The sequence below is a fragment of the Oncorhynchus nerka genome, linkage group LG8, assembly GCF_034236695.1.
Source record: "Oncorhynchus nerka isolate Pitt River linkage group LG8, Oner_Uvic_2.0, whole genome shotgun sequence".
Taxonomy (NCBI): Eukaryota; Metazoa; Chordata; class Actinopteri; order Salmoniformes; family Salmonidae; genus Oncorhynchus; species Oncorhynchus nerka.
In genome coordinates, this window is record NC_088403.1 from 17895900 (window position 1) to 17910440 (window position 14541).

The following is a 14541-nucleotide window of genomic DNA, read 5'->3' on the forward strand; positions in this document are numbered from 1 at the left end:
CACACTAAACAACACTACAGTCATGATTTTCTCTCCTCATAAGGACCCTCTGACCTCATTCCTGCCTGAGGAAATGTAGTGATGCAATGCACGTTCCAAACCAGTGAGTCATCCTGGGATCTTACTGAATAAAAAGGTCTAAATTACAGTAAAACTAGTTGGTTCTAATGTTATCCACGTCAAGCAAACGTCAATAGCACTGGTAGTGTTCATTTACTCCCCAAAGAACCCAAGTATTCGATATGGTGAACTCTCCTTTCAAATAACTCTTCAGCGCTTGCCTCACATGAAGCATGTGCTGGGTACTTATTATTTTGAAGAATTCCTGAAATTGAATGACAAATGTTACATTTTAAACTGGTTTCACACTGTAATTTGAGCCCAATACACAGTTTAACATTGTGTCCTTGATAATATCCATTCTGTATAAATGTGTATAAAGGAACGTTGCATGTAGTTCATAGAGAATCTATAAATAAGTCCTAAGTGCCAGAACACATAAGGGTTTTCTCAATAACATCCTCTACTGTGAGTGACATATTCACATTGATCAGAGAAATACAATTCCAAAGACACAACCATGACAGCTCAGATGTCCTCCTGGGAACTGCCAGTAGAATCTTCATTGTGTATGACAGAAACGATTTGGTGAGATGAGATCCAATTTCCATTTGCTTCTGGAGAAAGATAATATCCAATAGGACTATACAATGTTGATGCTATTTTTCATGCAGTGGCCTAAAAAGCAGCATTTGTAAAAATGTTTTCATTCGTTTATGTAAAAGAGAACAGAAGGCAATATCACTTTTTCAACTAAAGTGCTTGAAGCTAAACGAATCCTTTGATCAAAATTGCTGCTGCAAGTATGAAATCAAACTACTTTCAAAACAAACTGGATTAGCTTGGGGAGCCAACACAAGTCTTCAGGTAACATTACTCATCACTGAATCACCTTTGATATGAACTTTGAGACTTGTATTGACTCCCCAAGATAGTTCCTAGGGTGTAGCTCAACAGGCTAACAGTTTCATCGCATTTTCATTAAACTGATAAGCAAAAACACTCAAATCTAATGCTGATTGCTCCCAAAGGTCATTAAAGGTCATAGGATATACAGTATATGGCGTAGATAGTAGCTGGTAGCTATTGTTTGTGACACACTGAAATAAATAAAAATTGGTCTATGTGGTAAAACGTAATAACTCAACTTCAAGAAACTCACCGTCTACCCTCTACTTCTGTCCATCCCACACTGTCTGACCCTAGCAGTTCCCTGAATCTTCAGGAAGGTAATTGGTGTCAGCGGTGGGACTCACCTCTCTCAGCCTGCACGTAATAAGGGAGTTCAGGTCACCACGGCAATATATCTCATCCAGCACCAAAAGAAGACTGCACTGGTCACATTTCCATTTTCACAAGCACATCGTAAAACCGTTTTTGGCTCCTCTTTCACTGATCGGGCACAAGAGCCATTTTTCACTTTGCGAGGCTGGTGTGGCGGCCGGATGGAACGGGGCCCTGGCTGCACTCTTGTTGGCTCTCCATGGTGTGCCTCATCTCTCAGAGTTTCAAGGTCAGCCAAGATGTATGAATTCCCCCCGTCCCTTTACAAACACATATTTTTAACCTAGTGGGTTCTCTACCGCATCTTTAGCTTCATTTCATCAGCATATTATCAAATGTTATACCTAGTTGAAGTTGGAATCATTATTGGTGAAACTGCCATGTCCATTTGTGATGTCACAACAAGAAAAAAGTTACTGCAAACAACAAACAGTGTGTTTTCCCCTCTCAGACATCACTGCACGTGTGATATAAGAGCTCTGATAGGTTGGAGGACGTCCTCAGGAAGTTGACACCATTTCTGTGTAAATCTATGGAAAGGGGCGAGAACCATGAGCCTCCTAGTATAGTTTAATCTAAAAAGGATAACTTCTTTTATTGTTTCACAATTTTTATTTTTATTAAAATTCCCTGAGGTTGGTCCTCTGCTTCCTCCTCTGAGGAGCCTCTACTGAGCTAACGTTCTGACGTTCTGACGAGACTTTAATGGGGGATATTTTCTGGCACACTGTAATACACTTCATATACTGTGCATCTACAAACTAACATCATCCCACCTGGAAAGTCACAAACTAACAGCGTTTTAGACAGAGACATAAAAGGGGAAAAATGTAGATTTAAAGGTAAATCTGCAATTGGCACATCCCATTTTTGGGCTTTTAAATGAATGATATGGTTTCACGTCATGGGGGGATCATGTAGCCACTGCAAAGCCCATTTACTCTCCCCACTTCGTAGAACACCCTATCCATCTGGTTGACTTATGAAGAGACTGGGGTGCAAAACGCTCCTTTGTGCCTCATCCAATTTACTGAAATGCCACATTGCTGCATCCAAAGGGATGGAGCGTACAGCGCTTTTTGTTTGTTTTGATGCATTTTTTGCACATCTACTGAAAACATTGGCTTGAGGCGATTCCAATGACTCTGCATAATAAAGACAGTCATTTTCAAACTGCCGTGTTTAAAGAGAGCGGAAGCTACGTGAGAAGCTGATTTATACAATCCTATTTGGATCCTACATCATTGCCAGCCACCTCCCTTTAGGCTTTACAAGTCTAACATCAAAATGACTAATCAGAGTAACATAAACACTGTGGCGTGATAACGCTGACAACAATGCAACACTAATCACACTTCAAATCTCCCTAGAGAACATTAGTTGCATAACCTCATTGTTTATCTGATGAGGAAACATCTAGAGTACTTTGAAAGGGGCCCACTGTCACAAGGCAGACCATGCAACAAAGTCACAAACGTAACCTTAACCCTAACATTAACCACATTGCTAACCTTATTCTTAACCTAACCCTAATCTTAAATTAAGACCAAAAAGCTCATTTTAATTTTCATACATTTTTTACAATCTATAATTTTTTTGCGACTGGCCCATCTAGCCGAAACTGCTCAGCTCTGCCTCCAGGACATTAGTCACCCCAATAAACGTAAATCTGCATTAAAATAAGGTCTTATTGACTAGATATATAGGCTATAGCACGTTCCCAGTGCTCAAAACACACCGTAATGGGGAAACTCACCTCATCCACCACCAATTAGATGGGCGATGCCACGGCAGCCATCTGCTTAATATCTCATTCAAAAGATAGCACCCTACGACAGGTAATGTACTCATCACTGCCCTGGGATATTGGAGTCTCCTGAAATCACTGGGTAGAATGCCCCCTACTGCCACTTACAGCATACTGTATATATATTTTTTCCTTTATTTAACTAGGCAAGTCAGTTAAGAACACATTCTTATTTCTGACGGCCTAGGAACAGTGGGTTAACTGCCTTGTTCAGGGGCAGAATGACAGATTTTTACCTTGTTAGCTCGGGGATTCAATATAGCAACCTTTCAGTTACTGGCCCAATACGCTAACAACTAGGCTACCTGCCACCCCATATGGACTCACATCCAGGGACCGACCAGTACCAGCCCTGCTTAGTTTTAGAAGCCAAAAAGCTTTAAAATGTAGATTGGTATGGGTGTTGGCAAACCCCATCAAGAGGGAGTGTTACCTGATTCTCCATGTTTCTGATATGTTCTAATGGCACTACACTTTACCTTTGATGGGGTTAAGAGTCACTTCAAATGTTGGAACCTAAACCTGAAAGAATTCATTTCTCCCACCGAACCATGGCTCAAATGGCCTTCTCCAGACCTTAATCCTAGACCACTTGGCTGTGCCAGAGACACAGATCGAGGCCTTGGCATAGTGCATCGGGTAGGGCTGTGGGTAGAGGGAGGACTGCTCCCCAGAACGGCTTAGTGACTGCTATTTGGTTAGCATTAAAATGTGTTAAAAGGTTGATAATTCAGGAGATGGCTGGTTACATGGCTATCATCATTTCCTATTTTAATGTCTCATCTCTTACTGTGTTTTACAATGTTTAAATTAACTCAAAAATATGTTTGTGACAATTGAAATATTTTTGATGTGTCCTTGAGCAAGGCACTTAACCCTAATTGCTCCTGTAAGTTGCTCTGGATAAGAGCATCTGCTAAATGACTCAAATGTACGGGAAATGTAAACAAACAGTATCTTCATACTCTCCATAAGGTTGTTGCACATTACATTAAATAGGTGCAGGTATTTTCAAGTGCATGCAATTCACTAGTCCCCAATTGAAATGCACTTATTTGCTCTGGGTGTCTGGCATGCTCTGGTTTTGTACTCACATTCATGGAAGTCTTAAGCCAACAGCATATCAGGAGCCGCTGGCAGAAAGGGAAGGAGAGTTAGAGAGGATATAACACAACAGGGACCTACCATGTCTAAAACCAGGTACTTATCCACCTTTAAAATAGTTACTGATGGGAAGTCCTTTTTCTGTTTCAATAGTCCTCAAGGATCAATGACCTGGATGTTCATACTGTTTCATTTGTATTTATTTTAATAATGATTCATTATTGATCCTTTATATTGTTCATACTGTTGATAGTATCTGGTCAGGTGGAGGGTTCCTGACTCCTGCACAGCAACTCTAGTCTTGTTCCTTTCAAGGGTTGTTCACGCCTACACTGTCACCCTCTGCTTGGTTCTTAGGGTCTATGCCTGCCTGGTTTGCTGATGTCATTTATTGGCCTATACATTTCATTTGATTTATTGGTTCTTTCAAATGATAGCCTGTTAGTGAAGTTGTGGTGTGATGCACACCACAGGAAGGTCAGCCTTGTGTGAAGAATTAAAACGTTTCTCGGTTCAATAGAGTGCTGTGTAAATACTTTGAATAAATATTACTGTAGGGCATTTTCATGCAAACACACTCCACTGTTGTTGCTGCTGTGTTGACATCATCCACCCACTAGCTCCTCCTCCAATCAGAGAGCTCATCGGAGGATGTTGATCGTTGCATCAGCATCATTTCTCGCATCCTCACGGCGTAGGCACTACGCAGGGTGAGTGGGAGAGAGGGAGCTACAGAGAGAGAGAGAGAGAGGGAGAGAGAAAGAGAAGCCATTACGGAGATTCCACACAGAGAATCGTCAGACGGCAGAGAAAGCATCCCAGCTTTGCATGTAGGTCGACCGAGCGCCTCGCCAAAACCACTCGAGGAGAGAATCTGAGCAGGAAAGGCTGATCACGAAAATCCAAACGTGATAGATATTAAACCAGGTATGGAGAGCCTGCTAGATAACCCAATGAAAGCCGTGCTGTATCTGAAGGAACTCACCACCATCGTGCAGAACCAGCAGAGCCTGATCCAGACGCAGCGCCAGCGTATCGACGAGCTCGAGCGGAAGGTGGAGGACCTCATTGGGGAAAACCGCCATCTGCGGGACCCCCATCAGTCCTATCACCACCACCACCACCCGTCTCCCCGCAGTACAAGCCCCCAGCCACCCGTCCACCTGCACCAGCATCCAGGGGGCATCAAAGCCGGGGTTCATCCTAGCCAGCAACCGCAGCAGGTCGCCTCTTTGTCGGCACAGCCTCCGCAGCATCCTCCCCCTCCGACGCCTCCAGTTCACCATCCGCAGCAACTGCAGCTGGTGCCCACCTCCCCGCCGTCTCCAAAAGCGGGCCAGAGCAGCCCAGACTCAGCGGAGGAGGACAAGAAAAGCCCGGCGTGCTGCAAGTCCCTGGTCCCGCAAACACCTACGACTCTGTGCCGCTCCGTTGGACTTGCCAGGAAAGCAGAGTGAGTAGCCTTATGCAACATTATTGCCTATATATTTTAGCCACATCTAGCTAGAATTCCATTAAGGCGAATTTCTTAGCTACTCTAACTGTCTCTCGAGTGTTTGGCTAGCTAGCCCACGTTACAAACATAGCCCAACAAACATAACACGACCCAGTAAAGTTACTATTTTACTCGTTAAATTCCCGATAAATTGCATGATATGTTATATTGACAAACAGTGGGATCCTAACAAAGATGAGCGAAAATGTCTGTATAAAATACATACGTCAAATAATGAGCTATATCGTATGCTCCAAAAAAATGGGGAAATTACATTATTTTATATTAGTGAATACATTTGCTCAGATTAAAAAACATTTTGTTTAGCAAGTAATATTTATTTTCCTCAAAAAGGTAGTTGGTCAAAGTTACCCACATCCCTGTTTTCAATACCTCACTAGTTTGCTGTAGGCTACCTGCACCAAAATGCCAGTCTTTTTCCTTTTTAAATTGGGAGACAATTTGTTTTCAGCACTTTTATTTCCATGACTGATCAAAACTCGTTTTCTCACGCCTCTCTTGTATCGATACAGCAGCAATAAGTTTGGAACATGGAATCACAATAAATCATCATGAGAATGGTGAGAATCCTAAGTATCCTGGTAATATATCTGGATGTCCCTGGCAGCTCCCAGCCCTATATTGTTGCAGGAACATGTTTTTTTTTGTTGTTGAGTGAAATGGAGGCGTTTGATGCACAGGAATGATAATAATGGTAAGTTAATAAGAATATAAAAACCTATACTTAATGATAAAACAGATGCATTTTCCTTTGGTAAGGAGATCGCATAGCAGCACGCAGCCTAATGTGTTACTTTTATTATATAGCCTCGGCCTAAATCATAATCATATCGCAGGACATGACATGGCCCTTTTCTGACATAACTGGTTTATTCCTGCTACACAATCAATATTAGGCTTCCATTTATACATCGCTCAATTCATATTTCTATACGCCATTCTTTTACTTTTGGATTGTGTGTATTGTTGTGAATTGTTAGATACCACTGCACTGTTGGAGCTAGGAACACAAGCATTTAGTTAGATACCACTGCACTGTTGGAGCTAGGAACACAAGCATTTAGTTAGATACCACTGCACTGTTGGAGCTAGAAACACAAGCATTTAGTTAGATACCACTGCACTGTTGGAGCTAGAAACACAAGCATTTAGTTAGATACCACTGCACTGTTGGAGCTAGGAACACAAGCATTTAGTTAGATACCACTGCACTGTTGGAGCTAGGAACACAAGCATTTTGCTACACCTGCAATAACATCTGCTAAATATGTGTATGTGACCAATGCGATTTGATTTGATTTGAATAGCCAAACATGCTCCAAAGTAAATAGACCAGTACCCTGTTTACATTTGACGGTATGGGTAGACTATATTATTTTTATGCGATGTCATAGCCTATTTCAATTCAGAGCCTATACCAAGGCAGGACTTAGAAGCAATCATCTATTGATGAACAAAATATTAAACTATTTGTATTTTCCATAGAAGTGTGCTTTAAATGGTTTGAATTGACAATCAGTTGCAGAATGTGCTGCCAGTGTTTCCCTATATGTGGCATGCATTTTTAGTTTGAAAAAGTCACTGAAAAAGATAAAAACATTATGCTCACACTTCTACAGAAATGTGATGGAATTTGCCATTGCTCTGTCTTTTAGAACCTGTCATGGCCCAGTTCCAGCATCTCCAAGTCAAAGGCTACAGCAAATGGGCGTTTTTGTCACCGTAAAAAATGAATGGAGGGCGTTTTCCAGGCTAGGTTGTAACGCTCGTTCACAAGAACACAAATACAGTATGGCTTTGATTTATCAATGAAAATGTTGTGTATATGTTGTGTGCAACACTTTGATAAATTGCAATAATTAGTTGCGCACGCAAATCCTTTAATCTCCACGTACGGCAGAATTGTGTGAGAAATGTTCACCCGGTTGATAAATGAGGCCCCTGGAGTTTGTTAAACAGTATTGGCACTTGGATTTGAACCGGTGCTTTGGTCAGATGACATGAAAATGTAACTCTTTGGCGTTGAACCACCATTGAAAAGCTGTGGTGTGAATTGAAGAGGGCAGTCCATTATCACAGATGAAGCCTGTCAAGGATCTGGAAGGATCCTGTATGAATGAACTGTCTAAGATTCCTCCCAATATGTTCTCCAACTCTTAAAACATTTTAGAAAGGTATTGAAAACAGGGGTGTCAATAATTTTGACCCCTTCCTTTTGGAAAAAAAAACACACACACACACACACACACACACACACACACACACACACACACACACACACACACACACACACACACACACTTAACCTTTAAACCTAGCAACCCCCTATGCTCCTATGAGTCCCCTCTTTCAAAGTCACTGAGATCTCTTCTTCTAGCCATGGTGGCCAAAATAATGGACAGCTGGGCATTTTTATACATGACCCTAAGCATTATGGGATGTTTTAATTGCTTAATTAACTCAGGAACAACACCTGTGTGGAAGCAGCTGCTTTCAATATATTTTATACCCCTCATTTAGTCAAGTGTTTCCTTTATGTTGGAAGTTACCTGTAGCTCGGCCTGTATTATTATCAAAATGCTCCAATCAGTCAGAAATCTTTTCAGCTGGTTAAATTGAGATGACAAACCAGCACATGTGAGCTGACTCGTGTTGATGAACATCAAGCAAGCTATGCAATCCCCAATCCCCAATGGCATAATTTATATGCCATTCATGAGCTAGTGATTCATTATCTGAAAGGTTTTTTCCTTGTAGCTTCAGTTTTCAGTTGATAATACTGTGTCTTCGTAAAGTATTCAGACCCCTTGACCTTTTCCACATTTTGTTACGTGACAGCCTTATTCTAAAATGGATTCAATAATTTTTTCCCCTCACCATAACGACAATGCAAAAACAGGTCTTTAGAATTGTTTTCAAATTTATATATATATATAAAAACCTAGAAATATCACATTTGCATAAGTATTCAGACCCTTTACGCAGTACTTTGTTAAAGCACTTTTGGCAGCGATTACAGCCTCGAGTCTACTTGGGTATGACGCTACAAGCTTGACACGCCTGTATTTGGGGAGTTTCTCCCATTCTTCTCTGCAGATCCTCTCAAGCTCTGTCAGGTTGGATAGGGAGCATCTCTGCACAGCTATTTTCAGGTCTCTCCAGAGATGTTCGATCAGGTTCAAGTCCGTGCTCTGGTTGGGCCACTCAAGGACATTCAGAGACTCCCGAAGCCACTCCTGTGTTGTCTATGCTATGTGTTTAGGATCGTTGTCCTGTTGGAAGGTGTATGTTCGGTCTGAGGTCCTGAGCGCTCTGGAGCAGGTTTTCATCAAGGATCTCTCTTTACTTTGCTCCGTTCATATTTGCTTGGATCCTGACTAGTCTCCCAGTCCCTGCAGTTGAAAAACATCCCTACAGCATGATGTAGCTACCACCGTGCTTCACCGTAGGGATGGTGCCAGGTTTCCTCCAGACGTGAAGCTTTGCATTCAGGCCAAAGAGTTCAATCTTGGCTTCATCAGACCAGAGAATCTTGTTTCTCATGGTCTGAGTGTCTTTAGGTGCCTTTTGGCAAACTCCAAGTGGGCTGTCATGTGCCTTTTATTGAGGAGTGGCTTCCATCTGGCCCCTCTACCATGACGACCTGATTGGTGCTGCAGAGATGGTTGTCCTTCTGGAAAGTTCTCCCATCTCCACAGAGGAACTCTAGAGCTCTGTCAGAGTGACCATCGGGTTCTTGGGCACCTCCCTGACCAAGGCCCTTCTCCCCCAATTGCTCAGTTTAGCGGGGCGGACAGCTCTAGGAAGAGTCTTGGTTCCAAACTTCTTCCATTTAAGAATAATGGAGGCCACTGTGTTCTTGGGGACCTTCAATTCTACAGAAATGTTTTGGTACCCTTTCCTAGATCTGTGCCTCGACACAATCCTGTCTCTGAGCTCTACGGACAATTCTTTCAACCTCATGGCTTGGTTTTTACTGTGGCAGGCGTGTGCCTTTCCAAATCATGTCCAATCAATTGAATTTACCACAGGTGGACTCAATTAAGTTGTAGAAACATCTCAAGGATGATCAATGGAAACAGGATGCACCTGAGCTCAATTTCAAGCCTCATAGCAAAAGGTGTGAATACTTATATAAATAAGGTATTTCTGTTTTTTATTTTTAATATATTTGCTAAAATGTCAAAAATCCTGTTGTCGTTTTGTCATTATAGGGTATTGTGTGTAGATGATGAGGAAAAATGTGAATTCAGTACATTTTTGAATATGGCAGTAACGTAACAAAATGTGGAAAAAGTCAAAGGGCCCTCAATGAAAACCTCAATGAAGGTAAGGTAGCTGCCACATTAAAAAAAGTGTTTTGTGATACAATATTATAATACACTTTGTAGCCTATTTTGGAAGTAATTTTGTTTTGAAAGGGATATCTAGGTATGCTAATTTATTCAATGTCGATAGTTGGTTGAAAAATATTTGAATCTCGTCATATGACTGATGATACAGTATATGATTGGTTGGTTTGAAACTCCTGGCAAACAGGCCCATGCACAGATAGAGCCCCAGGGGTCCTGGAGCACCTACCTTTTTTTCACTTTGGGCACCTGCCCCACCAAAGCTGCTGGCAAATGACATTCATTTGATACCAATCAATTAATTCATACTTTTCTTGTCTAACTTAATTAGCATATTGCTCAAATAAGCGATGGAATTGCATTTTAACACAATCAACTCTTATTGACCTAAATACATTTTTTCTAGAAGTGGGGTGAGGCTATAATCCACCACACGTCAATAAACGCCCACTCACTGAGGGTATCTCAGGGCGAGTTGAGATGTGCAACACACCCATTTACAATTCACAGATGCGTATAATACACACTTATACATGTGTGAAATAGAACAAATACAAACATCCACCCACAAATACCCTCACGAGGCAAGTACACTCTGATTAGGTTTGTCCCCATTTTTAAAGAGGTGGCAGCCTAGTGGTTAGAGCGTTGGCCTTGTAACGGAAAGATTGCAAGATCAGGCTGACAAGGTAAAAATCTGTCATTCTGCCCCTGAACAAGGCAGTTAACCCACTGTTCCTAGGCCGTCATTGTATATAAGAATTTGTTCTTAACTCACTTGCCTAGTTAAATAAAGGTCAAATAAAAAAAGTGCTCCACTTAAGAGGGCAAATGGGACTAACAGTTTAGGACACTGATATCTCCCCAGCTAGGAAACAAGGGCCCCAATCCTCAGGTGGGAGAAGGAATACAGGGACAGAGATGAATGGAAGTCTATAAATCACCTAAATCACATTCACAAGTCTACAGAGGAAACAACTAAAGACACAAACACTCCATAGGAGCTAGCTAGGTGAACAACAATCCCGTGGTAAGGTTTAGAATCCACACTTAATGCATCATTAGGCTACAAACAAAAAAAACGGACTCAAACAGGACTTGTCCAACTTGTCCAATAAAAAGCACTTGTTTTCCCATTGCAAAAGGATTTGCTACATTGTGCCCTAATGAATATGACACTGCTGGCGTTGGTCCACGGTGATGGTATGGGCTAGCTGGAAGAGAGTCTTACATGTAGTCACCTGAATAGAGTCTCAATATGTTGTTTTGGCTTGTCTGTGTAGAACAGGGGAACTCAAATACCACTTGAGAAGCTCCGGTCACACAAATGTCCAAGGTGGCAATGGTCCGGATTAACATTTTCATTTATTGCAGTAACAAACCCCCCATCTCATGACCCGTAAGACCCCAAGCTGTTCACACTCGTCTTTTGGCGGAGAGAAAATGTAGCAGTTGTAAAGAAACCTTCCTGCAATTCTACACATTGTGCCCTGAGACAGAGAGAATATGTATCTGTTTTAAAGCTCCAACACATTGTGCCCTGAGACAGAGAGAATATGTATCTGTTTTAAAGCTCCAACACATTGTGCCCTGAGACAGAGAGAATATGTATCTGTTTTAAAGCTCCAACACATTGTGCCCTGAGACAGAGAGAATATGTATCTGTTTTAAAGCTCCAACACATTGTGCCCTGAGACAGAGAGAATATGTATCTGTTTTAAAGCTCCAACACATTGTGCCCTGAGACAGAGAGAATATGTATCTGTTTTAAAGCTCCAACACATTGTGCCCTGAGACAGAGAGAATATGTATCTGTTTTAAAGCTCCAACACATTGTGCCCTGAGACAGAGAGAATATGTATCTGTTTTAAAGCTCCAACACATTGTGCCCTGAGACAGAGAGAATATGTATCTGTTTTAAAGCTCCAACACATTGTGCCCTGAGACAGAGAGAATATGTATCTGTTTTAAAGCTCCAACACATTGTGCCCTGAGACAGAGAGAATATGTATCTGTTTTAAAGCTCCAACACATTGTGCCCTGAGACAGAGAGAATATGTATCTGTTTTAAAGCTCCAACACATTGTGCCCTGAGACAGAGAGAATATGTATCTGTTTTAAAGCTCCAACACATTGTGCCCTGAGACAGAGAGAATATGTATCTGTTTTAAAGCTCCAACACATTGTGCCCTGAGACAGAGAGAATATGTATCTGTTTTAAAGCTCCAACACATTGTGCCCTGAGACAGAGAGAATATGTATCTGTTTTAAAGCTCCAACACATTGTGCCCTGAGACAGAGAGAATATTGATCTGTTTTAAAGCTCCAACACATTGTGCCCTGAGACAGAGAGAATATTGATCTGTTTTAAAGCTCCAACACATTGTGCCCTGAGACAGAGAGAATATGTATCTGTTTTAAAGCTCCAACACATTGTGCCCTGAGACAGAGAGAATATTGATCTGTTTTAAAGCTCCAACACATTGTGCCCTGAGACAGAGAGAATATTGATCTGTTTTAAAGCTCCAACACATTGTGCCCTGAGACAGAGAGAATATGTATCTGTTTTAAAGCTCCAACACATTGTGCCCTGAGACAGAGAGAATATTGATCTGTTTTAAAGCTCCAACACATTGTGCCCTGAGACAGAGAGAATATGTATCTGTTTTAAAGCTCCAACACATTGTGCCCTGAGACAGAGAGAATATTGATCTGTTTTAAAGCTCCAACACATTGTGCCCTGAGACAGAGAGAATATGTATCTGTTTTAAAGCTCCAACACATTGTGCCCTGAGACAGAGAGAATATTGATCTGTTTTAAAGCTCCAACACATTGTGCCCTGAGACAGAGAGAATATTGATCTGTTTTAAAGCTCCAACACATTGTGCCCTGAGACAGAGAGAATATGTATCTGTTTTAAAGCTCCAACACATTGTGCCCTGAGACAGAGAGAATATGTATCTGTTTTAAAGCTCCAACACATTGTGCCCTGAGACAGAGAGAATATGTATCTGTTTTAAAGCTCCAACACATTGTGCCCTGAGACAGAGAGAATATGTATCTGTTTTAAAGCTCCAACACATTGTGCCCTGAGACAGAGAGAATATTGATCTGTTTTAAAGCTCCAACACATTGTGCCCTGAGACAGAGAGAATATGTATCTGTTTTAAAGCTCCAACACATTGTGCCCTGAGACAGAGAGAATATTGATCTGTTTTAAAGCTCCAACACATTGTGCCCTGAGACAGAGAGAATATTGATCTGTTTTAAAGCTCCAACACATTGTGCCCTGAGACAGAGAGAATATTGATCTGTTTTAAAGCTCCAACACATTGTGCCCTGAGACAGAGAGAATATTGATCTGTTTTAAAGCTCCAACACATTGTGCCCTGAGACAGAGAGAATATGTATCTGTTTATAAGCTCCAACACATTGTGCCCTGAGACAGAGAGAATATTGATCTGTTTTAAAGCTCCAACACATTGTGCCCTGAGACAGAGAGAATATGTATCTGTTTTAAAGCTCCAACACATTGTGCCCTGAGACAGAGAGAATATTGATCTGTTTTAAAGCTCCAACACATTGTGCCCTGAGACAGAGAGAATATTGATCTGTTTTAAAGCTCCAACACATTGTGCCCTGAGACAGAGAGAATATTGATCTGTTTTAAAGCTCCAACACATTGTGCCCTGAGACAGAGAGAATATTGATCTGTTTTAAAGCTCCAACACATTGTGCCCTGAGACAGAGAGAATATTGATCTGTTTTAAAGCTCCAACACATTGTGCCCTGAGACAGAGAGAATATTGATCTGTTTTAAAGCTCCAACACATTGTGCCCTGAGACAGAGAGAATATTGATCTGTTTTAAAGCTCCAACACATTGTGCCCTGAGACAGAGAGAATATTGATCTGTTTTAAAGCTCCAACACATTGTGCCCTGAGACAGAGAGAATATTGATCTGTTTTAAAGCTCCAACACATTGTGCCCTGAGACAGAGAGAATATTGATCTGTTTTAAAGCTCCAACACATTGTGCCCTGAGACAGAGAGAATATCTGTTTTAAAGCTCTGCCCTGAGACAGAGAGATTTGAAAAGCTCCAACACATTGTGCCCTGAGACAGAGAGAATATTGATCTGTTTTAAAGCTCCAACACATTGTGCCCTGAGACAGAGAGAATATTGATCTGTTTTAAAGCTCCAACACATTGTGCCCTGAGACAGAGAGAATATGTATCTGTTTTAAAGCTCCAACACATTGTGCCCTGAGACAGAGAGAATATGTATCTGTTTTAAAGCTCCAACACATTGTGCCCTGAGACAGAGAGAATATGTATCTGTTTTAAAGCTCCAACACATTGTGCCCTGAGACAGAGAGAATATGTATCTGTTTTAAAGCTCCAACACATTGTGCCCT

The 14541-nt window shown here is 41.4% G+C and overlaps 1 protein-coding gene across 1 annotated transcript in view; it reads left to right on the forward strand.

The window, feature by feature from the left end:
- The first annotated feature begins 4920 nt into the window (after nucleotides 1–4920).
- The window catches only part of LOC115126721 (IQ motif and SEC7 domain-containing protein 3-like), a 193747-nt gene continuing 184126 nt past the window's right edge, over nucleotides 4921–14541 (forward strand). The window contains 1 exon segment of the mRNA XM_065021490.1: nucleotides 4921–5708. Coding sequence (XP_064877562.1) covers nucleotides 5185–5708 — 524 coding nt within the window. The 5' untranslated portion in view covers nucleotides 4921–5184.